We start from the raw sequence: 25,944 nt of genomic DNA, 5'->3' as shown, positions 1-25,944 counted from the left end.
TAAGTAGATTAGTTAGGAACAAATGTCTGGAATGCAGGAAAGATTATGTATTGGTAGCCATCAACATATATGGGAATTGAATGCGGTAGACATGGACAACATCATGCAGGAAAATGGGAGATTTCAGGGAAAAAAATATAGACAAAGGAAGAAACATGGGGTTTGCTGACTAAAAGAGATGAGCTAAGAGTAGAGAGAAGGAGCAACTTTGGAAAAGAATGAGGAGTAGCTGGAAAGTATGAGAAAATACAGGAGAGGGAGTTAGCACACGGAAACTGGGAAAATGGAGAGCTTCAAAAAGAAAAGTGATCACAGATTAAGCAGAATAAGGATTAAAAAGTCCAAGTTTGGTTTAGCAGTTAGTAAGTCATTAGTGACCTAGTAAAAGCAGTATTAGAGAAACATTAGAATAGAGGGAACATTAGAATAGAAGCAAGATTGAGGTAGAACTGAAGTGTTTAGAAGTAAAGGGTCATGATGTTTGTAACTTACTCTCAAATGGTTCAGAAAAAAAAGTGGGGTAAAGTGTTAATAATAGGTGAATCTGAGTAAAGGATATGCAGGTAGGTATATCTTTCAACTTCTCTGAACTTTATGAAATTATCTTCAAATTAAAAGTTTTTCAGAAAAGGTTACAGTAGAATAAAAAGTAAATAAGAGAAGTAAATAAGTGCACATGTCTGTCAAAACCCTTGCTGTGAATAGTAAAGAAGCCCTACCTAAAGGAGAAAAATGAAACCAAGAGCTTAGTTTTGCATGTATGTTACAGAGGGTAAGGAACTAATGATGTACAGAGGGTGAGAAAGGTGTGAAGATAAGAATAGACCAGAACAGTAATTAATGGAGTAAGATCTCTGGAGGTAGAGTGAGAATGGAACTTCAAAGGAAAGCTTTGAATTAAGGGAGTAGTAGTTTTTCTGTAATGGGAGAGATAAAGGTGAGTGTTGGTACCATTCAGTGTGTATTGTGTTAGATGAGTCAGTTGAAGGAGTTCATACCTAGTGGACTCTTTTCTCTACGGAGTAAGGTTATCTACTGAAATATGTGTTTGGATATTTATAGATTGTAAATAACAGATCACAAAGGAATTATTAGGTCTTTCAAAAAACTTTTGCCATTTACTTTGGGGTCTGTAATACTTGGCTTAATCTCAGTTAATCATAGAAGTCAAGGTTAGTTCAAGCTGAGAATCTTGATCTTGCAAATGACAAGGAAGAGTGAAAGAAGTTAATCAGTGGTCAGAAAAATCTGTTAATTCCCTTAATTCTTATTGTAAAAAAATCTGTACCTCCATTATGTTAAGTGAAATATACTACCCTTAATGTTGTTAAATCCTAAAATTAGTAAATGAAAAAAATTTTACTGGAAGAGTTTATTCGTATACGTAAGTTTATTTCCTCTAAGATGTTTTTTGCAAACTTCAGAGTATATTCATTTAGAGAGTATATCTGAAGAATGAGGTACTTTTCACAGTTGGTTTTGTTTCTGTGCATACTAAATTTATTTTCTCTAAGAGTTTCATAGACCATCGAGAGGCACTTGCTGTGGCCCAGCACCACCAAATGTTTATATGTTTTTTAAAACCATAAACTTTCAGTATTGAAATTTAATTTGTAGCAAAATAGTATTATTTGCTCTTTCTTTAAATTATAATCCCAGTGAGGAAAGAAGTTACTGACTCTTGCCTTTTTATTTTGTATCATCCCCAAGTTTAGTATCTGATAGGGTAGATTATTACATATTAAAGTATCTCTCTGTTCCTTTTGGCATGTAGTAAATTTAGCCAGAAATATTTATATAGTTAAAGTTTTGTGATTTTTTTCTAAAATATTCAAATTTTGCTTAACTGTCTTTTTATAGTAAATCAGGTCATTGATTAGGTTATTGCTCTTGAATGTTTAGACTTTGTAATTGCAGTATTATTATTATAGTCTGAAATCTTCCGATACAACAAGAATGAGGATTACAGTGTCTAGACTAGCAGTTTGGTTTTCTTGCTATGTAAGTCTGTTTTAAATCTAGGTCACCTTTTCAGATTAAGTATATATATTTTGATTTCTTGACTATTGGGCTTTAGGTTTTTTGTATACAGTACCAAAATTAGCATTATTAATTAAAGCATCTTGCCTTGATGTTGAAGTATTTTCTGTGCCAAGTGTTAAAATCTGACTATCTTAGATTTGCAAAGAACCTGAAGCCAAAATTCCCAGTAAAGACACATGGATGTCTATGTCAGCAGAAGAGAAAAATAACACATCTATTTTTAAGTTAGTTGGAATTCTGAAGTCAAACCACTTGGTTGAATGCCTGCCATAGTGATATTAAAATTTCAAACATATTTATAAAACCTCTGCTGCCTCCTGCTGCCCATTGCGTGGATACTTTAATAAAAGTAAAGAAATCTTTAAGAATTAAGTATTTAATTTTTTTTGTACTTGTGAATATTAAACTTGAAGTTCTGGATAAGTTAAGAAGTAAATAAACATTCCAAAGTTAAAATCACAGTGGGTGGGAAATTATAATGTAACTTTAACTTACAAATTTTTCAAACTTTAAAGGTTGAAAAATAATCAAGATTCCTTCTGATATTACTTTTTTTTTCTTTAGTCATAAAGTAGCTGTCAAAGAGAGAGGCTTAGTTTTTTTTTTTAACAACCATTTTTTAAACTGAGGTATAATTAATTTATAATGTGTTAGTTTCAGGGGTACAGCAAAGTGATTCAGTTATACATGTATATATATATCTATTCTTTTTCAGATTCTTTTCCATTATAGGTTATTACAAGATACTGAGTAGAGTTTCCTGTGCTGTACAGGAGGTCCTCATTGTTTATCTATTTCACGTATAGTAGTGTGTGTATGTTAATCCCAAACTCTTTAATTTACTTCCCTCCCCCACCCTCTGCTTTCCCCTTTGGCAACCATAAGTTTGTTTTCTATGTCTGTGAGTCTGTCTGTTTTGTAAATAAGTTCATTTGTATCATTTTTTTAGATTGCACATACAAGTGATATTATATGATATTTGTTTTTGTCTGTCTGACGTACTTCACTTAAGAGGGAGGCTTAGTTTTTGAGACTCAGGCAGTGTGTCAAGGTTACAGGGTCATGAGACTCTCTGTGATATATTATATTGCCTTTTATTTCTGAGACTTTATTAGTATGGCACTTGGTAGATATAGAAATAGTTGGCGGAGGGGAAGGTAAGAAGAATTTGTCTCAGTTTATACTTATTTTGTCTTGGATCAGTGAGTTAGAAATATGGTGGACAGTGTGGAGGTGATTTAAAAGAAGAAAAAACAGTGTTTTTCATTTTTATTGGGAGCTGCCATTTACTGTGTGAGCAGTATGGCATATAGGGTATTAATTTCTCATGTATATTACATTACTATTTCTTGGAAATTACTTCTAAGATTTAACTTGCAGAGCCATATAATAACCAATATAGATTTTTTAAATAGGGTAATATTTAGATGTTATGATCAACTATAGGTTCCAGTTGAATTTTGAGTGACAGGGTAGTTTTAAAAAATGTACCTAGAACATCAATTTAGAGATAAAAAGGCATCTAAGATAAAGTTATCTATTGTTTAAAAAATAAAAGTTGCTTTTTTAATAACTTGATTTTGTTTTCTTTGCAATCTTTGGTTCACAGATTTGGTGTACAGTAGACTAGAAGCATGAGAATGAGAGGAAACTGAAATAAATTAACATGATGAAAAGGTCAACTAAAAATAAGGGAAAATACAGGAAAATTTACTGGAATTGTACAGAAGTATAGGGAATGAACTGAATATTCAAGCTAATGCCATATATTTTGGTATCTTCTGTGGGCATCAGCATGTTAAAGTATATCCTGTTATTTGATGTTCATACTAATGGCGTAGTTTCATCAGAAGGAGATTCTGTATAATGATCTTGTGTTTTAGGCATACATGAAAGAGAGCCTGCAGGTAGTAGAAAGAGCACTGGCTTTGCAGTTAATCCTGGGTTTGTTTGAGTGTTGCCACTTAACCACCTATATGGCATCGGTTAGGACACTTCATTTCCCTAAGTCTCAATTCCTTGGTTATAAAAAGAGAAGTTTTACAGAATAGTTGTGACTCAGATTTTAAAAAGACACCTATTTGCAATTAACTGGAACGGTTGTTTACAAAAGGTATTGAGGACCTCAAACAGCTTTTATTGCTATATCTATTAAGATTCGCTGTATTAGGCATTAAACCTGAAAATCTTAAATATTTTATTTATTCATTTAAAGAATGAATAAATCCTTTACTCACGCATGATTTTGAAACATCCATGTATCCTCATTTGGAAAATATTGGTTTGCTAAATTATGCAAGTCTTCCAAATGTTGATACATTTCTTTTCTTTTTTTTTTTTTTTGGTAACATTGTACCTGCAGTGCTTCTTGTTTAAAACTTTTTTTTTTGAATTTTTGAATTTTATTTTATTTATTTCTTTATATAGCAGGTTCTTATTAGTCATCAGTTTTATACACGTCAATCCCAATCGCCCAATTCAGCACACCACCATCCCCACCCCCCCACGGCTTTCCCCATTTGGTGTCTATACATTTGTTCTCTACATCTGTGTCTCAACTTATGCCCTGCAAACCGGTTCATCTGCACCATTTTTCTAGGTTCCACATACATGCGTTAATATACGATATTTGTTTTTCTCTTTCTGACTTACGTCACTCTGTATAACAGTCTCTAGATTCATCCACATCTCTACAAATGACCCAATTTCGTTCCTTTTTATGGCTGAGTAATATTCCATTGTATATATGTATTACATCTTCTTTATCCATTCGTCTGTCGATGGGCATTTAGGTTGCTTCCATGACCTGGCTATTGTAAATAGTGCTGCAATGAACATTGGGGTGCATGTGTCTTTTTGAATTATGGTTTTCTCTGGGTATATGCCCCATAGTGGGATTGCTGGATCATATAGTAATTCTATTTTTAGTTTTTTAAGGAATCTCCGTACTGTTCTCCATAGTGGCTGTATCAATTTACATTCCCACCAACAGTGCAAGAAGGTTCCCTTTTCTCCACACCCTCTCCAGCATTTGTTGTTTGTAGATTTTCTGATGATGCCCATTCAAACTGGTGTGAGGTGATACCTCATTGTGGTTTTGATTTGCATTTCTCTCATAATTAGTGATGTTGAGTGGCTTTTCATGTGCTTCTTGGCCATCTGTATGTCTTCTTTAGAGAACTGTCTATTTAGGTCTTGTGCCCATTTTTGGATTGGGTTGTTTGTTTCTTTAACATTGAGCTGCATGAGCTGTTTATATATTATGGAGATTAATCCTTTCTCCATTAATTTGTTTGCAAATATCTTATCCCATTCTGAGGGTTGTCTTTTCGTCTTGTTTATGGTTTCCTTTGTTGTGCAAAAGCTTTTAAGTTTCATTAGGTCCCATTTGTTTATTTTTGTTTTTATTTCCTCTACTCTAGGAGGTGGATCAAAAAAGATCTTGCTGTGATTCATGTCAAAGAGTGTTCTTCCTATGTTTTCCTCTAAGAGTTTTATAGTGTTCCGTCTTACATTTAGGTCTCTAATCCATTTTGAGTTTATTTTTGTGTGTGGTGTTAAGGAGTGTTCTAATTTCATTCTTTTACATGTAGCTGTCCAGTTTTCCCAGCACCACTTATTGAAGATTGTCTTTTCTCTGTTGTATATCCTTGCCTCCTTTGTCATAGATTAGTTGACCATATGTGCGTGGGTTTATCTCTGGGCTTTCTATCTTGTTCCATTGATCTATGTTTCTGTTTTTGTGCCAGGACCATATTGTCTTGATTACTGTAGCTTTGTAGTACAGTCTGAAGTCAGGGAGTCTGATTCATCCCGCTCCGTTTTTTTCCCTCAAGACTGCTTTGGCTATTCGGGGTCTTTTGTGTCTCTATACAGATTTTTAAGATTTTTTGTTCTAGTTCTGTAAAAAAATGCCATTGGTAATTTGATAGAGATTGCACTGACTCTGTAGATTGCCTTGGGTAGTATAGTCATTTTCACAATATTGATTCTTCCAATCCAAGGACATGGTATATCTCTCCATCTGTTGGTATCATCTTTAATTTCTTTCATCGGTGTCTTACAGTTTTCTACATACAGGTCTTTTGTCTCCCTAGGTAGGTTTATTCCTAGGTATTTTATTCTTTTTGTTGCAATGGTAAATGAGAGTGTTTTCTTAATTTCTCTTTCAGATTTTTCATCATTAGTGTATAGGAATGCAAGAGGTTTCTGTGCGTTCATTTTGTATCCTTCAACTTTACCAAATTCATTGATTAGCTCTAGTAGTTTTCTGGTGGCATCTTTAGGATTCTCTATGTAATCATGTCATCTGCAAACAGTGACAGTTATACTTCTTCTTTTCCAATTTGGATTCCTTTTATTTCTTTTTCTTCTCTGATTGCCGAGGCTAGGACTTCCAAAACTATGTTGAATAATAGTGGTGAGAGTGGACATCCTTGTCTTGTTCCTGATTTAGAGGAAATGCTTTCAGTTTTCACCATTGAGAATGATGTTTGCTGTGGGTTTGTCATATGTGGCCTTTATTATGTTGACGTAGGTTCCCTCTATGCCCACTTTCTGGAGAGTTTTTATCATAAATGGGTGTTGAATTTTGTCAAAAGCTTTTTCTGCATCTGTTGAGATGATCATATGGTTTTTAATTCTTCAGTTTGTTAATGTGGTGTACCACATTGATTGATTTGCGTATATTGAAGAATCCTTGCATCCCTGGGATAAATCCCACTTGATCATGGTGTATGATCCTTTTAATGTGTTGTTGGATTCTGTTTGCTAGTATTTTGTTGAGGATTTTTGCATCTATATTCATCAGTGATATTGGTCTGTAATTTTCTTTTTTTGTAGTATCTTTGTCTGGTTGTGGTATCAGGGTGATGGTGGCCTCATAGAATGCATTTGGGAGTGTTCCTTCCTCTGCAGTTTTTTGGAAGAGTTTGAGAAGGACGGGTGTTAGCTATTCTCTAAATGTTTCATAGAATTCGCCTGTGAAGCCATCTGGTCCTGGACTTTTGTTCGTTGGAAGATTTTTAATCACAGTTTCAATTTCACTACCTGTGATTGGTCTGTTCATTTTTTATATTTCTTCCTGGTTCAGTCTTGGAAGGTTATACCTTTCTAAGAATTTGTCCATTTCTTCCAGGTTGTCCATTTTATTGGCATAGAGTTGCTTGTAGTAGTCTCTTAGGATGCTTTGTATTTCTGGGGTGTCTGTTGTAACTTCTTTTTCATTTTTAATTTTATTGATTTGAGTCCTCTTCCTCTTTTTCTTGATGAGTCTGGCTGATGGTGTATCAATTTTGTTTATCTTCTCAAAGAACCAGTTTTTAGTTTTATTTATCTTTGCTATCGTTTTCTTCATTTCTTTTTCATTTATTTCTGATCTGATCTTTATGATTTCTTTCCTTCTGCTAACTTTGGGTTTTGTTTGTTCTTCTTTCTCTAGTTCCTTTAGGTGCAAGTTTAGATTGTTTATTTGAGATTTTTCTTGTTTCTTGAGGTAGGCTTGTATAGCTATAAACTTCCCACTTAGAACTGCTTTTGCTGCATCCCATAGGTTTTGGATCGTTGTGTTTTCATTGTCATTTGTCTCTAGGTATTTTTTGATTTCCTCTTTGATTTCTTCAGTGATCTCTTGGTTATTTAGTAACATATTGTTTAGCCTCCATGTGTTTGTGTTTTTTACGTTTTTTCCCTGTAATTCATTTCTAATCTCATAGCGTTGTGGTCAGAAAAGATGCTTGATATGATTTCAATTTTCTTAAATTTACTGAGGCTTGATTTATGACCTAAGATGTGATCTATCCTGGAGAATGTTCCGTGCGCACTTGAGAAGAAAATGTAATCTGCTGTTTTTGGATGGAATGTCCTATAAATATCAATTAAATTTATCTGGTCTATTGTGTCATTTAAAGCTTTCCTTATTTATTTTCATTTTGGATGATCTGTCCATTGGTGTAAGTGAGGTGTTAAAGTCCCCCACTATTATTGTGTTATTTTAAAGTCTATTTTATCTGATATGAGTATTGCTACTCCAGCTTTCTTTGGATTCCCATTTGCATGGAATATCTTTTTCCATCCCCTCACTTTCAGTCTGTATGTGTCCGTAGGTCTGAAGTGGGTCTCTTTTAGACAGCATATATATGGGTCTTGTTTTTGTATCCATTCAGCAAGCCTGTGTCGTTTGGTTGGAGCATTCAATCCATTCATGTTTAAGGTAATTATCGATATATATGTTCCTATGACCATTTTCTTAATTGTTTTGGGTTTGTTTTTGTAGGTCCTTTTCTTCTCTTGTGTTTCCCACTTAGAGAAGTTCCTTTCGCATTTGCTGTAGAGCTGGTTTGGTGGTGCTGAATTCTCTTATCTTTTGCTTGTCTCTAAAGCTTTTGATTTCTCCATCGAATGTGAATGAGATCCTTGCTGGGTAGAGTAATCTGGGTTGTAGGTTCTTCCCTTTCGTCACTTTAAGTATATCATGCCAGTCCCTTCTGGCTTGTAGAGTTTCTGCTGAGAAATCAGCTGTTAACCTTATGAGAGTTCCCTTGTATGTTATTTGTCATTTTTCCCTTGCTGCTTTCAATAATTATTCTTTGTCTTTAATTTTTGCCAATTTGATTACTATGTGTCTCGGTGTGTTTCTCCTTGAGTTTATCCTGTATGGGACTCGCTGCGCTTCCTGGACTTGGGTGGCTGTTTCCTTTCCCATGTTAGGGAAGTTTTCGACTATAATCTCTTTAAATATTTTCTCTGGTCCTTTCTCTCTCTCTTCTCCTCTGGGACCCCTATAATGCGAATGTTGTTGCATTTAGTGTTGTCCCAGAGGTCTCTTAGGTTGTCTTCATTTCTTTTCATTCTTTTTTCTTTATTCTCTTCCGTAGCAGTGAATTCCACCATTCTGTTTTCCAGGTCATTTATCTGGATACATTTTTTTATATATCCTTTTTTCTTCGGCCGTGTCACACGGCATGCGGGATCTTAGTTCCCCAACCAGGGATTGAACCCATGCCCCCTGAGGTGGGAGTGCAGAGTCTTGACCACTGGACTGCCAGGGAAGTCCCATTTTTCTCTCTCTCTATATATATATGTATTTATTTATGGCTGTGTTGGCTCTTCGTTTCTGTGTGAGGGGTTTCTCTAGTTGCGGCAAGCAGGGGCCACTCCTCATTGCGGTGTGTGGGCCTCTCACTATCGCGGCCTCTCTTGTTGCAGAGCACAGGCTCCAGACGCGCAGGCTCAGTAATTGTGGCTCACGGGGCTAGTCGCTCCGCAGCATGTGGGATCTTCCCAGACCAGGCCTCGAACCCGTGTCCCCTGCATTGGCAGGCAGATTCTCAACCACTGCACCACCAGGGAAGCCCTCTCTATATATTTTTAAAGAACAGATTTTAAAACATCACCACAGATATTATCAGGAAGTCTTTATAAGTATTGGAAAAGTACAGAACTCATGGTGGTAAATACAAATTTTCCAAAACTCTTTACTTTCATCTAAAAGGTTAAATTTTATCATTGGCAATAAATACTGCCAGTTGTTTTATTCGAAGTGACAGTTTCACTTCTTTTATTTTCAAGAAAATTTCTGACACATACTCAAGTCTGAATAACTGAAGTTCGTTCATTGTCTTTTCAAGTAAAAAGGTGTTCAGTTGTAAAAATTAAATGAAATAATTATTATCAACTTCTTACAACTTGAGTAAGCAGTCAATAAATGGAAGCTAGTTAGTGGTGTGATAACATTTTATGTTATCATAATACCCTCCCACCCATTTAAATTCAGTTGATGTTCCTAATATTTCTGTGACGTTGGTAAAATAGATATCAGCATCTCATTACTTAAAGGCAGAAACCTAGACTGTAAGGTGGTATAAGTTTGTAAAGTTGGTTTTAGGAATATAAAGTTACCAACCAATAAGCTGTGAATCCAAACTTCAACTCAAGCCATCTGTCTCCAAATGTAGCGTTTTCCCACCATTTTGTCAGTAAAGAGTAAACAGGGGAAGCACAGCTCCACACGACCCATCTAGAATAACACTTTTTGGGGATTGCTGACATTTTCAAGAGATAATAAATTGAAGATAGGGGCTTCCCTGGTGGCGCAGTGGTTGAGAGTCTGCCTGCTGATGCAGGGGACTCGGGTTCGTGCCCGGTCCGGGAGGATCCCACATGCCACGGAGAGGCTGGGCCCGTGAGCCATGGCCGCTGGGCCTGCGCGTCCGGAGCCTGTGCTCCGCAACAGGAGAGGCCACAGCAGAGAGAGGCCCGCGTACCAAAAAAAAAAAAAAAAAAAAAAACTGAGGAAAGAGCCATTGATTTTGTATAAAGGGTTCAGGAAAGAGGTATTATTTGAGCTGAGGCTTGAAGAACTAGTTTTCATCTGTTAATTTGGAAGAGAATTACCTGATTATAGAAAATCTTTTGTAAATTATGGAGAAGTATAGATGGAGTAAATTCTAAAAGATCACTTAAATAATTTTTTCTCATTCCCTTCCTCAGGCTTTAGAAAAGAACTCAAGAACCTGGAAGTAGCCTATAAATCTTATGAGTCCCACCCAGAATCATATCTACAAATAAAAAATCCTTTGATAAAAAGGTAATCCTAGCTATTTGGAATACTAAAATCTTTTAAATTAAATGCATGTATTATAGGAACTCTTTATCAGAAAGGCATACTACCTGTCACTACTCTGAAAGCAATGGGTCTAGAGCAGGGGTCCCCAAGCCCCAGGCTGCAGACTGATGCTGGAACTGGGCCGCACAGCAGGAGGTGAGTGGCAGCCGAGTGAGCGAAGTTTCATCTGCCGCTCCCCATCTCTCGCATTACCGCCTGAACCACACGCTCCTTCCCAAGTCAGTGCAAAAATTGTCTTCCACGAAACTGGTCTCTGGTGCCAAAAAAGGTTGGGGACTGCTGGTCTAGAGTATTATGATGCATGTTTTATTGGGGATCATTAAAAGGATGTAAACCTTAATGATAGGGGGCCTACAAAGTATCTTGTACAATATATGATTGTTTGTTTTAAACCTTACAGCATTCTTTTGAGATGTATGGTATTTTACAAAAGAGAAAATTTGGGGCTTAGATTAAGTAATTTGGCCAAAGCAATGGAGTTGAGATTTGAATATAGCTCTTATCTACTTAGCAGAGCCTCAACTCTTTTCATCTTTGTGCTCTAATTGAATTTTATGCAATTCACATGAGAAAAATAATTTAATCATATGAAGATAAATAATCTGCAATGTGATATCATTTTTCTTCACCTTAGAAGTTAACTATTACTTAAATAAAGGTAGTCTTTGATTAACCAAATTATTTTTAATTAGTATACTATCCTTATAGCATTATATATCAAAATTAAAGTACCTCTATTGCTATAAACTTTGGGTGGGAAGTGTTTTAGAATATTGAATTGTTTGCTAGTAACATTTTACTTAAGTCTATGCTACATTTTATCACAATAAATGTAATTTCAGTGTTTTTAAGTTGAATTTTTTTTTTTTTTTTGGCTGCACTGTGTGGCTTGTGGCATCTTAGTTACCCAAACAGGGATTGAACCTGCGCCTGGGCAGTGAAAGCGCTGAGTCCTAACCACTGGACTGCCAGGGAATTCTCTGATATTTGCTTTTTTTTTTTTTTTTTTGTGGTACGCGGGCCTCTCACTGTTGTGGCTTCTCCCGTTGCGGAGCGCAGGCTCAGCGGCCATGGCTCACAGGCCCAGCCACTCTGCGGCATGTGGGATCTTCCCAGACCGGGGCACAAACCCGTGTCCCCTGCTTCGGCAGGTGGACTCTCAACCACTGTGCCACCAGGGAATCCCCTGAAATTTGCTTTTTTAACTATACTTCTGGTTATAAATCTGATCTTGGTAATGACGGATGTTTCTAATAAACATTTATGTATTCTGGCATAAAGATTTTGGATTCAGAGAGTGTAAATTGTTAATGGTTGCAAATATCTTTCCATTTTTGCTATGTTACACAAATAACATAAGTGCTGTATTGGGAAGTTAAACTACAAATGTTTGTTTTCCCTCCAATTTTGCATATTTGTGTATGGCGTTTTAGCTTTGTTTTTATTTTTCAGGTCACATATACGTGAAACCAATGGAAAGTTATTCCCTTCATCCAATCCACAAATACTCAAGGACCATACAGCAAGAGAGCATACCCACCAGTCAGATGAACAGAAACTTGAAAAAGCAAGTGAATGCAAATTTTCTGAGTGGCTTAATATAGAAAATTCTGAGGGAACAGGTTTGCTTTTTCACGTTGATGATAATTCTGCTTCTGCAAAGAGAGTGAACAGTAATGGAACAGTCTCACCATCTTCATTGTGGTCTTCACACATGAGAACTGTGGGGTTGAAGCCAGGAACTGCTCCCCTCATCCAGCAGCAAAATACGATAGAACAGTGTTACTCTGAGAACTCTCTATCCAGGGAACATCTCATTCAGTCAACCTGCAGATCTGATGGTTGTCAGATGCCAGAACTTGTTTGCCAGAATACCCCACCCCCTTTGCCACCAAAGAAATATGCTATAACCAGTGTGCCACAGTCAGAGAAAAATGATGCTCCACCTGCTGTCAAACCAACAGAGATGTTTAAAGCTAATTCTTCTAGTCTTCCAAAGCACAGTTTAAGTACAGCTTCAGAACCAGGTTTAGAAGTGAGTACACATATGAATGATGAAAGACTTAAGGAAACATTTCAAGCAAAAGAGTATGTCGGCAACACATCAAACACCCCGTCCAGCTCTTCAGCTAATGATTTTCAGGCCGACTCGGGTACAGCTGTTGGTGCTTCTTGCCAGCCAGAAATAGACTCTAGTTCTACCTGTCCAAATGAGACAGTTTCATTAACTACCTATTTTTCAGTGGATAACTGCATGACTGATACATATAGATTGAAATACCATCAGAGGCCCAAGCTCTGTTTTCCAGAGAGCAGTGGCTTTTGTAATGATAATTCACTTTCTCAGAATGAAAGAGGGCTAGGGCCTGTGTTACACAGTAGTCTTGGTTCAAACTGCCCTTCCAAGCAAAGACATAAACCTGGTATACACTGTAATAGATAAATGATGAAACCGACAGGCTTTTACTTCTGAGGCCATTAACTAGGAATCAAATGACCAAACCTAGTGCTATATGAAATTAAAACCATGGCAATATTTAACTCATTAATCACTTTAACTTTCTATACAGATATTTTATTTTGTGAAGATCTACTTATTGGATATTTTGAAATTCCCTCTGAATAGTCTTGGCATGCCTCAAAAAATAGAATATCCGGGGGTATGCAGAAAGTCATTTATCATATGCTGCAGTTGAGTAAAAATGTAATTTGTCCCTTTATTTTCTGACTGGTAGACCCATAGGTATTAAACTAACCAGTACTCATATGTAGATTGGTAAACTCTGCTAACTGAAAGATAGATGATATGTAGCTTGTGTAGTCAAAGCAATATTTGCTTTGTGAGGAAGCACTTTCTAATGGGGAGCCAAAAGAGGACTTCACCCATTTGCTTTTGACTTCTGTGATAGTCTACTACATATGATCCCTTTAAGTGTCTTAAAATGTATCGACCCATGAAATTGATGGCATTTGGGGGAAAAAAGCCTTAATGATAAAACAATTTTTAAATTCTCAAGGTCAGAAGAGAAGACAGTTTTGCTCCTAGAATTTTTATCTTCAGAATATCCTTTGTTGTATGCATTCATAAACATTACTTCAGTCATGTAAGCTAAAAATACTTCACTTTAGTATATTTATTTATCTTGTTACATTTTTTCTAATTTTATATGAAATGTGAAAGGTTTTTATTTTGGTTTGGTTTACTTTGGGCTGCTAATAACCAGTGTTAGGAATTAACCTATAGTCCTCTTTTTAAGAATATCACTGTGACTGCCTAAATTTTCCCTGCTATATTACCTGTTTGTAGGTTGTCAGCCCATTTTAGTAATTTTCATATTCTTGAATTTGAAAATCTTTCTGGGTTTCCAGATTAAATTTTTGCCTTTCATATAGATTTAATTTTTAATGAAATGTATTAATTTGAGCATCCCTCCCTTTTTTCTAAACAAATAATTTAATTTTTACCCCACCTATTTTCATGGAGAAGTCTTTCTTTAAAAAAAAAAAAGGGATTTTCCATTATTATGATGACCTTACAAGTGAAAATAAGTAATTGCCTTATTTCATAGTTGTCATTTAATTTTGTACTAAGCTGGTAAACTAATTGTAGTTTAGAATAGTTTTATATTGTCCACACTAGAGAATTGAGAATTTAAATTTTATATATAAAACATAATAATTCCATAAACTAATTAGTAAATTTAATATCTTGACCAATCCCATAAATTGTTAAAATATTCCAAAATGTAAATGAATCTTATTTTCTAGGTAAGTAGAAAGTAATTGCTTGTAGAAGTCTAAGCTCAGAGTTATGAAATCTTGGCCAAATTTTGTCTTCCACCTAGAGAAGTTTTTAATAGCCTTTTCTAGCTATAACAGTAGGTGATTATTACTTTATATTCTCTTAATTTAGAAATACTTGAATATCAACTAAATAAAATTTTATCTTTTAAGAAATCTTTTTTTTTAACATAGCTTTTAGTATGGGGGGATTTGTAAATATTGTAAATTTGTAAAATTGTGTTTGAAATGTCACTGTATTTAATTACTGCTTTTATAACATTGTAAAATACTAGAAAAATGAGCTTCAAGTATTTTTAATAGCTTTCAAAAACTTTGTGTAGTTTTGTCCAGTTGAAAATGTATTATTTGAAACACTTAAACTGATTTCTGATACTTATAAATAATCTCATAGATTTGTATGGGATTCAACTCACAATTGAGTTGCAAATAGAAACGTCCAATTTGGGCTCTTTTTAAAGTACTGTCCAGTTGAAACCTCCTGAATCATGTTATAGTACTAATAGACTAGAAACTGACCATTTGTTTTTGTTGATTCAACACTCCAAATATAGATTGAATATATATTTACTAATCATGCACATGTGAATTTTTTGTTTCTAGGGTGTCTATTTTTATAGATGTTTTCTTCTGGTTATAAGCTTATTATAACTTTTAAAATAACACAGCCAACGATTGTAATGTTCAAAATACTTCAGGGTATCTTTCTGTGAAGTCAGTTTCTTCTGATTCAAAATTTTGGGGGGGGATAAACTGATTTTTAATTTAATATGGTTGGGACTTTTCTTTGCATTCATAAAACTGTGGCTTCCTTTCACCTCTGTGAATTATATATTTTATGGGAAATGTAAGTCAATTTAAAGTTAAGGGGTGAACTTGGAATATCACTGATCAAAAAATTTATCACAGGAGACTCCTAAGAGTTCAACCCCCTCAAGGCCTAAAGGAGCGTTCCCACAGGAGTTGGCAAACTTTCTTTAAAGACCCAGATAGTAAATAATTTAGGCTTGTGGACCATAGGATCTCTGTTACTCAACTCTGCCACTGTAGTGTGAAAACAGCTGTAAGGTAACATTTACATAACAGTATGCAAATGAATGGGCATGTCTGTGTTCCAGTAAAACTTTATAAGCATTGAAACTTGGATTTCACATCATTTTCACATCATGAAATAGTCTTGACTTTTTTCAATCATTTTAAGATGTTAAAAATCATTCTTGGCTCACAGGCCTTTAAAGAGAGGCAAGTGGGCCAGATTTGGCCCATTAGTGTAGTTTGATGACCCTTTTCCTAGAGCATAATTACCTCTACATTAAATGCCCTTACTAAATATTCTGTAGTCTCTGAATGTATTCCCATTACATGTAGGGACTAGGTATATGGAGCACTTCACATCCTAAAATTTTCAGGTTAACAGAACTCTAAAGACTGCCTCACAATTGCTCATTGGCCAGTTGATTTCAAACGGTTATTGAAACAATCATTTCACTTATATGAAATTTACAAAGGAATTTACCAGACTTAAAATCACATTGATGTAAATACTTTTGATGTCTCTATTTTTATCACAGCAAGTTTGCCAATTCTTCTTGGTGTCCCATTTACCCAGTTAAAAGCCTTCAAGTATACTATGTTACCCTGAGATGGCACAGTTCAGTGGTAGGCACAATTTCATCTGTAGGAAATATTCAAACCTCATACTGCCACCATTTCGGATACCATTTACAGTCACGTCACAATACTACAATCTTTCTACTTAGTAGTATCTTCCCTGTACTAGAAATTTTCAGAATATTCAATAGTTGTGGTAGAAGGCTGATGCTAGGCTCAGAAAGGTAGTATGGATTATAAATCTTTGTGTGTGACCTAACACACAAGTAATTTGTTAAAATGAAAGGAAATCAGACCCAATTTACCTGTATAATCAACATTTATTGGACAAAATTACTAGCAAGTAGCACAAAACAATTCATACAATCTGTTTGGTACCCTCAATGAAATCCCAGTTCTGTTTCTCTAGATGCTTCAACCTTGCCTAAAAAGTTCTCCTCAGGCAGGTTTGTTAGGTTCTCTGAAGGCGTAATTGTTAAACTTATAGTCAGCATTAGGCTAAAAGCCTCCAAAATCAATCCCAGATTTCACACTAACCCTAAATGCCATTCTAAAGAACAGAGGATGTAGAGTTTACCAGATCTATGCCCTGCTTCTAAGGGACAGGAAAATATTTAGGCAATTCCAATATATAAAATGTCACCAATTTCAAGGACAAGAGCCCATTTCTAACATCTGTTATATAATAGGAATAGCTTCTGAAGGGCTTATAGTAGCTGCTTTGGGAATGTGACCTTTTTGACTAAATACTAGCTGATCACTCCTGGGAAATAAATTCTTGTTAACATACTTACATAAAAAAGAATGTAAGCTCCATAAAGGCAAGGATTTTTGTCTGTTTCGTTCAGTGCGGTACCTGGCCCACAGTAAGTGCTCAAACATTTGTTCAAAGAGTAAATATGGTGACTTTGCTGGAGTATTAAAGTAAGTTACAGACATTATAATAAACATGTTTTGGCCACAAACATTCTTAATGCAACCACAATAAAAATTAGGTTTGAAACACACAGTCCTACTTTACAGAGTTCAAGAGCTTAAAAGTGAGGGGAAGCATCCAGGTAAGACCCCATGCACTCTAGCCTTCCATTACTGGACATTATATACTTTCTCTAAGATTGTACCAACCTAGCAACCATAACAGAGGTCCACTTAATCTAAAAATTAAACTGGCACTTACAGCAAATACATTGTGGGCCTGCATTTTCTGTATAGCTTTTAACTCCTTTTTTCAAAATTCTTCCCTTGCTTTTGTATAATTTATTTCTAAATATTTCACCTTATTATTTCACCATATTATCTGCATCATACTAAACCTTGGCCAACCCTTAAAATGTTAAAGGAAAAACAATCTATTTCCTAATAAGTATAATAAACCTTCATGTATAAATACTTTTTATGTTCAGCCCCTGTAAAGCCACCAAATAATCTGTAAAAAGTTTTAAAATGTGAATCAGAGCCGAGTTTTAAGAACTTAGCTATGAATGGCTGAGATCATTACCCATTTAATATAGTTCCCGCAAAGAATAACAGAATGTGTAAAATGAAATGAAGGTCCCTTAGAGTCTGAAATTCTTCTGGTGCACAGTCCTGCCTTCTTTGTTCAAGAAGTTTGTAGTCATTTTCAGGATCCACTCCAGGAGCCAAAATTCTTAATTTAGGTATCAGGCAAACCATTCTGTAAAAACCAAATAATTGTCAACAATGTTTCCTTTTTCTTTCCCTTTAAATACTTTATGCCAACTTTTGAAAACTTTGATTGTCTTAGTCATTTGCCTATTCCTAAATGATTTTCATATTGATAAGAGCAAAAAAAGGCCTGACTATTCTTTATAAGTCTTCCATTTTCTATCCAGAGCTGAAAATTCAGATCATTAAAAAAAAAACAAACAAAAAAACACTGCATTTGAAGTATCACTCTACCAAATATCAGGAGGAGTGGGTGGAAAGATTCTCCTTTACAAATGACTTGACAGAGGATTTTACAGAAACACCCATCTTCCATTGGTCCCACTGAACCCTCGGCCACACCATTCAAGAAATCCAAGGAATCAGAGACAATGGGGCCTCACCAACAGTGAGCTTATGCCCAAATTTTTGCCAAAATTGGGGGCTGGGGGTGAGAGAAGAAGACATAATTACCACAAATTCAATAAGCATGATGGCTGAGTGAAATTAACTTACAGTGCGTAAAGGATTAGCTCCGAAGTCCAAAGGAGCTGTTTAATGACTAAATGAGCTGCACCGCTTTTCCTCCTTCAGCTCACTGCTCCTCTCCTGAACTTGTCCCTTGTATCATCTCAGTCCTGTATCCTCCTTCTTGTTCTGCTCCCCCAAGCCCCTTCTCTAAGTCCCCTTCCTTTATCCTCTGCCAAAACAGTCTTCTCAGAGGGGGTGGCAATGAAAATGGAGAGCATGGATTTTCCAAAGGGAATCTAGAGAGTTTTGTGACTCATCAGTTGGTGTTTTGGAGTGTGCGGGTGTGTATATAAAGCAATGCGGGAAATCAGAAAATGAGACCCAGGCTTCCGGGAGGAGAAGTGAGTGAATAAAGTTAACATTTACTGAAATGGGGACACTGAAAAGTAAGGTCATCTGAGTACGAAGTCAAGAGTCCAGTTCTGGACCCATGTGAGATAACCGTGCACGGCCTGCTCACGGTCAAACCGTCGTACAGTAACAGTAGCTTTAGCGGAGCGCTGACTGCTGCCAGGCAATATGCAAATAAATCGCTTTTAGATAAGTTGGCGATTTATCTGAAACACCACGCCACACCACACCCCTATGACCTGGTTACTATTGGTCCCAAATGGTAAATGTGAATATAAAGCTCCAAAAAGCCAAATAACGTCTCCAGTTTCTTCGTGGTAGTGCAGGAACTCAAACCCAGCCGGTTTCCTCCCAACATAGAACAAAAAATTTATGAAGCGAAGTTTCCTCTACACCTCATCTGAACACCCTCAACTGAGGTGCCAAGGAAGGACATTTTCACTCTGGTCTTCGTTCCACTCCCGCGCCTACCCTATCCTACCACTCGCCAGCTGGATGATGGTGGACAGGCCGTAACTTTCCGTAATGCAATTTCCTCGCCTCTCCCGCACCCACCTCCCCAAACTGGGGTAGATGGTCTCTAAGCCCCTTACCATTTCAACGATGCGTTAAGAGTACTCACCAGGGTAAAAAATACACGAAGAAAAACAACACCACGTCTAAGAGGACGAAGAGCCAGAGATCCAACCAGTAGGAATGTTTTGGTAACCGGTCTGCCCCGGACTGAGGCCGCACTTCGTGGTTCTGCTGCGGCCTCTCGGCTTCACCCAAGCCTCGCCGCTCCCGGGGACCATCCCGACCATCTTCGGCCGCCAAGCCCACCTCCATCTTGCAGCAGTCGCCACGCCACAATCTGAGTAGTCGGAAATCCTCAGCTCCCGCTCTTCCGCGTTCGCCTCGCCGGAAAAGTGGACGAAGTCCGACCCCCCCCTCCCCGCCCCACAACGCATGCGCTGTTCCCCGCCCCGGAAATGGGCCCTGTACCCGCCCCGGAAGTGAGCCCTGTACCCGCCCCTCCCAGCGCGCAGGCGTCTTCCGTCGGCCCGCTACCCCCGTGACTGCGGACGGACAGCGGCGTCTGCACTTGGAGGCGGGGGAAGCTGTCCGCCCGTTCCGCCCTGCAGCGTCCAGGTGGGAAGCCGGTTATTCAGGTTTCGCTAGGAGAAATACTCTCTGGCCGGACCGGAAGTCACTTCACGTCCCATTCCTGACAGGTGATTGATTCCACCTTGGAAGTGCCCATGGTCGCCTCTCCTTATCCCTGTATTCCTTTTGGGTCCTTATGCCAAGGTTTTAAAAGAGCCTCCTCTAATGGGTTTTGTACTGTCCCTAACATGTTACACTTATTTGATTAAATTCTGTAAACAGCTCTAATGAGGTTGACATCGTAAGTGTGAGGGTAAGTTTCTAAAGGGGCCAGAGAGCAAAACGTGAGAATTTTGTATGTATCTCAAAGGAGTGAACTTAAGAATAATCCAAGGGTTTGGGAGTGTGATCCCCCATGACATTAGAACGTTAGCAGAAAGAAAATGATTTACCATAGTAGGCAAGGGAAAATTCTCCTCTACTCTCTTTGGGTCTCCAGCTGGGCATAAGAATTAAATTGACATAAGACAGGTTAACAGGAGAAAAGCATAGAAGTGGTTTTTAGGGTTTTTTTTTTTTTTACATGTGCATGGGAACCTTCAGAAGAGAATGAAGACCTGAGGAAGTGACCAGCGCAGAACGCTTTTCTACCTTTTAGAAAAAGAAACAAGTAAGACAAAGAGGTTTGGTTAAGGGTAGTTAATTGTGGAGAAATGACTAGGAAGATAAGGGTTAGTTTAACAAGGTTTGTTTGTATGTATTTTTTGGTCCAATTTCCCATCTCTGGTGATAAAAATATTTTTCTTCCTCCTGATGTAGTGAGGGCATCTTTTACATGGGAATTTTATCTCCTTCAGGAAGAAAAAGGAAGGTCAGAGTGCACTTCTAGCACCAGCTGTTTCTCAAATGCCTTTAACTGAAAATATTCAATATGCCAAAGTGACATATTTTGGGGTGACATGCTCTGAACTCCTTCATTCCCCTGTCTGAAACTTCCCTAGAAGTTTCACACAAACTCTGAGTTAGTGGCTGTGGAGAGAAGAATTGGGTTAGCAGCAGAGTGGCAAGGGATCTGCAAAGGGAGAGAAGAACGTAGATTAGAATGAGGATGCATAAACAGAAAACAACACATCTAAGCACACTTCCCCATATCCCATTAAATCAGTCTCCCATCCCTGGGAATAGGTCAGTCCAATAGAATGGCTGAGCCTCGTTTATCTGATGGAGGGTGTTTATCTTGTCTTCAAAAGGTGCAGATTAAACACTATTTGTCCCAGGTGATTTACATAGAAGCAGCATGCTTCATCAGTGATGGCACAAGCTCCTCTTTCTTGGGCTGTCAGTGTGTCCGGGGCAAGAAGATTTTCAAGTCCAGCAGAGGCTACTAACTTTTGACTGAAAGACTTCTGACATTTGCATACCAATATTGAACTCTTGTTCTGTTACTATGGAAAGATTTAGAACTGCCTTTTCCAACTCATAAGTTCCAAAGGCTAAGAAAAAGGATCTTAGTACTGAAAAGAACTTAGACTTGTGTATACAAGCCAGTTATACCCAAGTATACTAGTTAGTTCCTGTATATGGCTAGTCGTAGTGTCATATTGTTCACTTAAGTCCCTATAGTGTTCAGTCAATCCAGAAATGGGAGGTTTAGAGACGCCAGTAGGCATAGGGTGACCAAACACTATTTCAAAAGGGGTTAATCCACACCTTCTATTTGGAGTATTCTGGATTTTTATAAGGACCAGAGGTAGTGCTTCTGGCCATTAAGTCCAGTTTCTTGAAAGACTTTTCCTAAAGTCCTTTTGCCTCTCCTGCTGCGGAGCACAGGCTCCAGACGTGCAGGCCCAGCGGCCACGGCTCATGGGCCCAGCTGCTCCACGGCATGTGGGATCTTCCCGGACTGGGGCACGAACCCGTGTCCCCTGCATCGGCAGGCGGACTTTCAACCACTGCGCCACCAGGGAAGCCACTAAAGTCCTTTTGATGTCTAGATTTTTATGTTCTATTTGCCCTGAGGATTGGGGACGGTGCAGGGCATGAAATTTTAATGAGTACTCCAAAGTTTTTGCAAGCATGTAGTTTATTTCTGTTATAAAATGAGTTCCTTGGTCTGACTCAATCCATAAAGGAATACCAAAATGAGAAATAATCTAGTTATTAATTTATTCACTGCTGTGTGGTGTTGTCATGTCTAGTCAGATAGCATTTAGTCCATCTACTAGGTGTACAGACAGTAAACCACTGGGATTAGCCTAGAGCTGGAGGTAAAACTGTGAAATCCATTTGGAGTCCTGCAGGGGACAGAGTGGTAGAGAACATTTCCTTCACCACAATTCTGGTATCAAGGATGGATGTCGCTAACTGGACACTGCTCACTCCAGGGCTGCTGCTGGTGACAGATCCTGGGACCTCTAACATAAGCCGGCAGAAGATGAGAATTCTACTAGTCAGTCTCCCAGATTTCTGCTGTAGTATCCAATAAACGAGAATGGTGAGAGTCTCTTCTTGTCTTTTTCTCTTTCTGAATTTAGATTAACAGGAGAAAACATTTGTTTGAACTGTTTGGGGGGGTTATAGTGACTCTGGTGTCTTCTGTTATGAATACTCTTGTTTTCTATTTCTAATGGCTGTAGAGAAAGGAAAGCTTAAAAAACAATCTCCCTAGACCCCAGCACCCTCAGAGGGTATATTTTTCCCCTCTGAGGGACAGTACCCCATCAAACGACAGGGTCAACTGATCCTCAGCTGCACCCCAGAGCTCACCATTAAACTTACAGTAGAGAATCAGAAACTGGATTTCTTAATTGACACTGGTGCAACTTTACCGTCAAGTCAGAGGATTTATCTCTGTCACCCCTGATTCTATTCAAGCTGTCGAATTCTCTGGGTAATCTATTTCACTGTCCACATCTCAGGCCACCTCAATATCCTTAGGACTTTCATTTCTCTTATTTCTTTTCCATCATTACTACTTTACACACCTATGATAGTTTTCTTTGAGAGTTGTACAGTCATCAAAACTAATTGCTATTTGTTGCAGCTTCTCTTTTTTTTTTTTTTTTTCCGGTATGCGGGCCTCTCACTGTCGTGGCTTCTCCCATTGCGGAGCACACGCGCAGGCTTAGCAGCCATGGCTCTCGGGCCCAGCTGCTCCGCGGCATGTGGGATCCTCCTGGACCGGGGCACGATCCCGTGTCCCCCGCATCGGCAGGCGGACTCTCAGCCACTGCGCCACCAGGGAAGCCCGCAGCTTCTCTTTTATCTTCATCTTGACCTTTAGCAGCTCCCGCTATTAATCTGTTTCCACCCCACTCAGCCAACCTGGTGCCCAGCAAACACCCTTTGCTCCAGCCAGATTGATTTCTTCTTCTTCCTCATGGAAACTCTTCTCCTTTTGGCCTTTAGGCTTTGGCACATGTTGTCTTCATTAAACTGAAATGCTTCCCCACCTATCCTAATCCTTCCCATCTTTTTTCAGTTCAAATTGCCAACTTCATAAAGTTTCCCTCGCTACATTTCACGTTGATCTCTCCATTCTCAGTATTTTTAACACACCAATTGCAAAAAAGTTCACATTTAACTCATCTCCAACTACTTCATATGTCATGCTTTCTTCTTAGGGTGAGAGTTATCTTCTGAAAATTATGCAGTGAGTATTTGTTCCCATAGTTTTTTGCCTTTCTTCTGCATCAATTACCGTCTACATTCTGTAACAGCCACCTGTTGATGAGGTGTCTACTGGTCATTTTTCAAAACTTCTCTACCTTCAGCTCAAAAAACATTGAAATTTTCTTGACATAGTTTGGTACGTTGGCTTGCTTTGTAGCAAAATTTTATGTAAATTATCTCCCCTATCAGAGTATTAAATATTCTTCAGGATATTTTACCTATCCTATATTTTTACCATCTTTACAGCCTCTATAGTCTCTCAAACCGTACCTTGAATGTGGAAGAAATTAAATATTTATTCAGTTATGTTTCTTGTATTCTGCAGCCACTAATACAATCTTAATTATCTCTTTTGTAACACAGTAGTATAATGATACCACTGAGATCTACCACTACTGATCTACCACTGTCAGTGAGGATACTTTCTGAGATTTTTCTCAAGTACCAGTAATGGGTATACACTAATCCATTCCCCCATTTTGGATTTCATGTCTTTTATTTCAGTGAATACTCCTTGAATGCCTACTGTGTGTCAGGCACTATCTGAGGAGCCATAGGAGATACAGATGCAATAGTCATCCAATTCTTTAGAAGTACTGGCTGAGGACATCTCACAGATATGGGATATTCAAACACTCTGTCCCAGAGCCCTGGGGTTCTGCATCATGGTTGGGATGTTAGGAAGGCTAAGCAGGATTGGCTGTGAATAAACTGCCTACCCTCTTCCCCCTACCTACTCGCACACATACAGACTTCAACCTTAAGAGCTCAGTTTTGTTTATTTTATATTTTGGGGTTTCATAAAAGATTTTATTTCAAAATAAAGAGGGCATTCTGCTGCATTTTGAAGTTTAAAAACAACTTAATATGGCCAAGCTTAATTGGTAGTCATAGATGACAAAGATGTTAAAACCCACAGCCTTGAAGTCTCATTATGCTAACCAATAGAGCAATCAACCTTTGTTTTATTGAAAGGTGTTGGAGGGATGGTCATTGAGGGTGCAGATTGAAAGGTTAGTCAATACATGACACGTCTTCTCTCATAAAGTCACGTAATAGGCTTCCAAGAGTAGACATGACAATACTGACATAGGTGTGAGCTAGAATAACAGTGTTAAGCAAATGGAGGCCCAGGTGATAACTGCTATATATAAAATATTAACCTGAATTACACTTGTTTTATAGGTGTGAGAAATGTCAACATGTTAACAGCAGTTAACTCTGGGAGATGGAATGACAGATCATTTTATTCTTTGTGCTTTTTCACAAAGTTGGGAAGATGGGAAGAAAGTTTTTTGAAATAAGTTAGGAAACAAGCAAGAGATAAATCTAGGTCAAAATGATTACTTAAGTATTTCTAACATCAGATCACAGGCACTAGGCACATACGTATCAGGGGATTATAATGATTTATAACAGTGTTTTTCAAACTGTGTTTCATGGAGCTCCATGTTTCCTCAGGGAGAACTCAGGGACCAACATGAAATGGAGGAGTAGATGCAGGGAATGAGGCTTCAAGCCTCTACTGGAGAAACTCAGCTTTTATGTTCATATCTATAAATATGCCCTGTTAGAAAACAGATTTATTTTTTTCTGCTCTGATGAGAACTCTGTCAGAAAATCACCTTGGGAGACCCGTGTTCAGAATGGTAGAGTAGGCAGCTCCACGCCTCTGTCCCTCCACGAAACATTGAAAATAAGCAGAAACAACCTGAAATAAGTTTGCCAGAACTCTGGAAACAGTCAAAGGTTTACAGAAACCAAGCAAATCCTAGTCAAAATATGTGAAGACATGGATAGAACTGAGGGAGAAATAGATCTACGATAATAATTGAAAATTTCAATACTCCACTTTCAGTAATGGGCGACACATCTGATCTAGACAGAAGATCAATAAGAAAATAGAGGACTTTCAGATAAAGACAAATACTGTATGATATCACTTATATGTGGAATCTGAAAACTAAACTAGTGAATATAACAAAAAAGAAACAGACTCACAGATATAGAGAACAAACTAGTGGTTACCAGTGGGAAAAGGGAAGCAGGGAGGGGCAATATAGTGGCTAGGGGAGTAAGAGGTACAAACTACTATGTATAAAATAAATAAGCTACAAGGATATATTGCACAGCACAGGGAAATAGCCAATATTTTATAATAACTATAAATGGAGTATACCTTTAAAAACTTTGAATCACTATGTTGTACACCTGAAACTTATATTGTGAATCAGCTATACCTCAATTTAAAAAAAAGGAAAAGAAAATAGAGAACTTGAAGGACATTATAAAGCAATGAGATGTAACAGACATATATAGAATACTCCACACAAAAACTTCAGAGTACACTACATCAGTTGGTAACCCAGGCAGACTAAAATAGAGAGTGTATTGATTTTAGAAACTGGGAAGAATAAATTCATTCCTCAAGGGAGGATTTGTGTTTCTTTCTGCCATGGGTATGAGGACATTACAGACCTGAGTCCAGTTTAAATGGGTCCAGAAATGAAGAATTTTGGTGTATGATATTCCTTACCACGTAAACAGTATAAATTTTG

General features: G+C 37.6%; 2 protein-coding genes across 27 annotated transcripts in view; one reads left to right on the top strand and one right to left on the bottom strand.

The window, feature by feature from the left end:
• The window catches only part of USP53 (ubiquitin specific peptidase 53), a 203,953-nt gene that overhangs the window by 49,426 nt on the left and 128,583 nt on the right, over positions 1 to 25,944 (top strand). For 18 of the 26 annotated variants that reach the window (XM_073804914.1, XM_073804913.1, XM_073804909.1 and 15 more), the window contains 4 exons: positions 10,534 to 10,630; positions 12,122 to 19,842; positions 20,318 to 20,384; positions 22,099 to 22,208. In XM_073804914.1, coding sequence (XP_073661015.1) covers positions 10,534 to 10,630; positions 12,122 to 13,112 — 1,088 coding nt within the window. In that variant the 3' untranslated portion in view covers positions 13,113 to 19,842; positions 20,318 to 20,384; positions 22,099 to 22,208. Of the gene's footprint in view, positions 1 to 10,533; positions 10,631 to 12,121; positions 19,843 to 20,317; positions 20,385 to 22,098; positions 22,209 to 25,944 lie in introns of those variants that run through there. The other 8 variants (XM_073804910.1, XM_073804902.1, XM_019927872.3 and 5 more) reach the window with 6 other exon arrangements.
• On the bottom strand, positions 16,382 to 19,547 carry ARLN (allregulin). The gene is made up of 2 exons (XM_033857442.2): positions 19,251 to 19,547; positions 16,382 to 17,756 (listed from the first exon to the last, which is right to left on the bottom strand). Coding segments are annotated over exons 1-2 (207 nt in total). The 5' UTR covers positions 19,457 to 19,547; the 3' UTR covers positions 16,382 to 17,755.

This window comes from Tursiops truncatus, chromosome 5 (assembly GCF_011762595.2).
Source record: "Tursiops truncatus isolate mTurTru1 chromosome 5, mTurTru1.mat.Y, whole genome shotgun sequence".
Classification (NCBI taxonomy): domain Eukaryota; kingdom Metazoa; phylum Chordata; class Mammalia; order Artiodactyla; family Delphinidae; genus Tursiops; species Tursiops truncatus.
This window is presented reverse-complemented; position numbering and strand designations above follow the sequence as displayed.

Coding starts and splice junctions, on each gene's coding strand:
- ARLN (XM_033857442.2), bottom strand. CDS start 19,456: ATGGAGGTGGGCTTGGCGGCCGAAGATGGTCGGGATGGTCCCCGGGAG.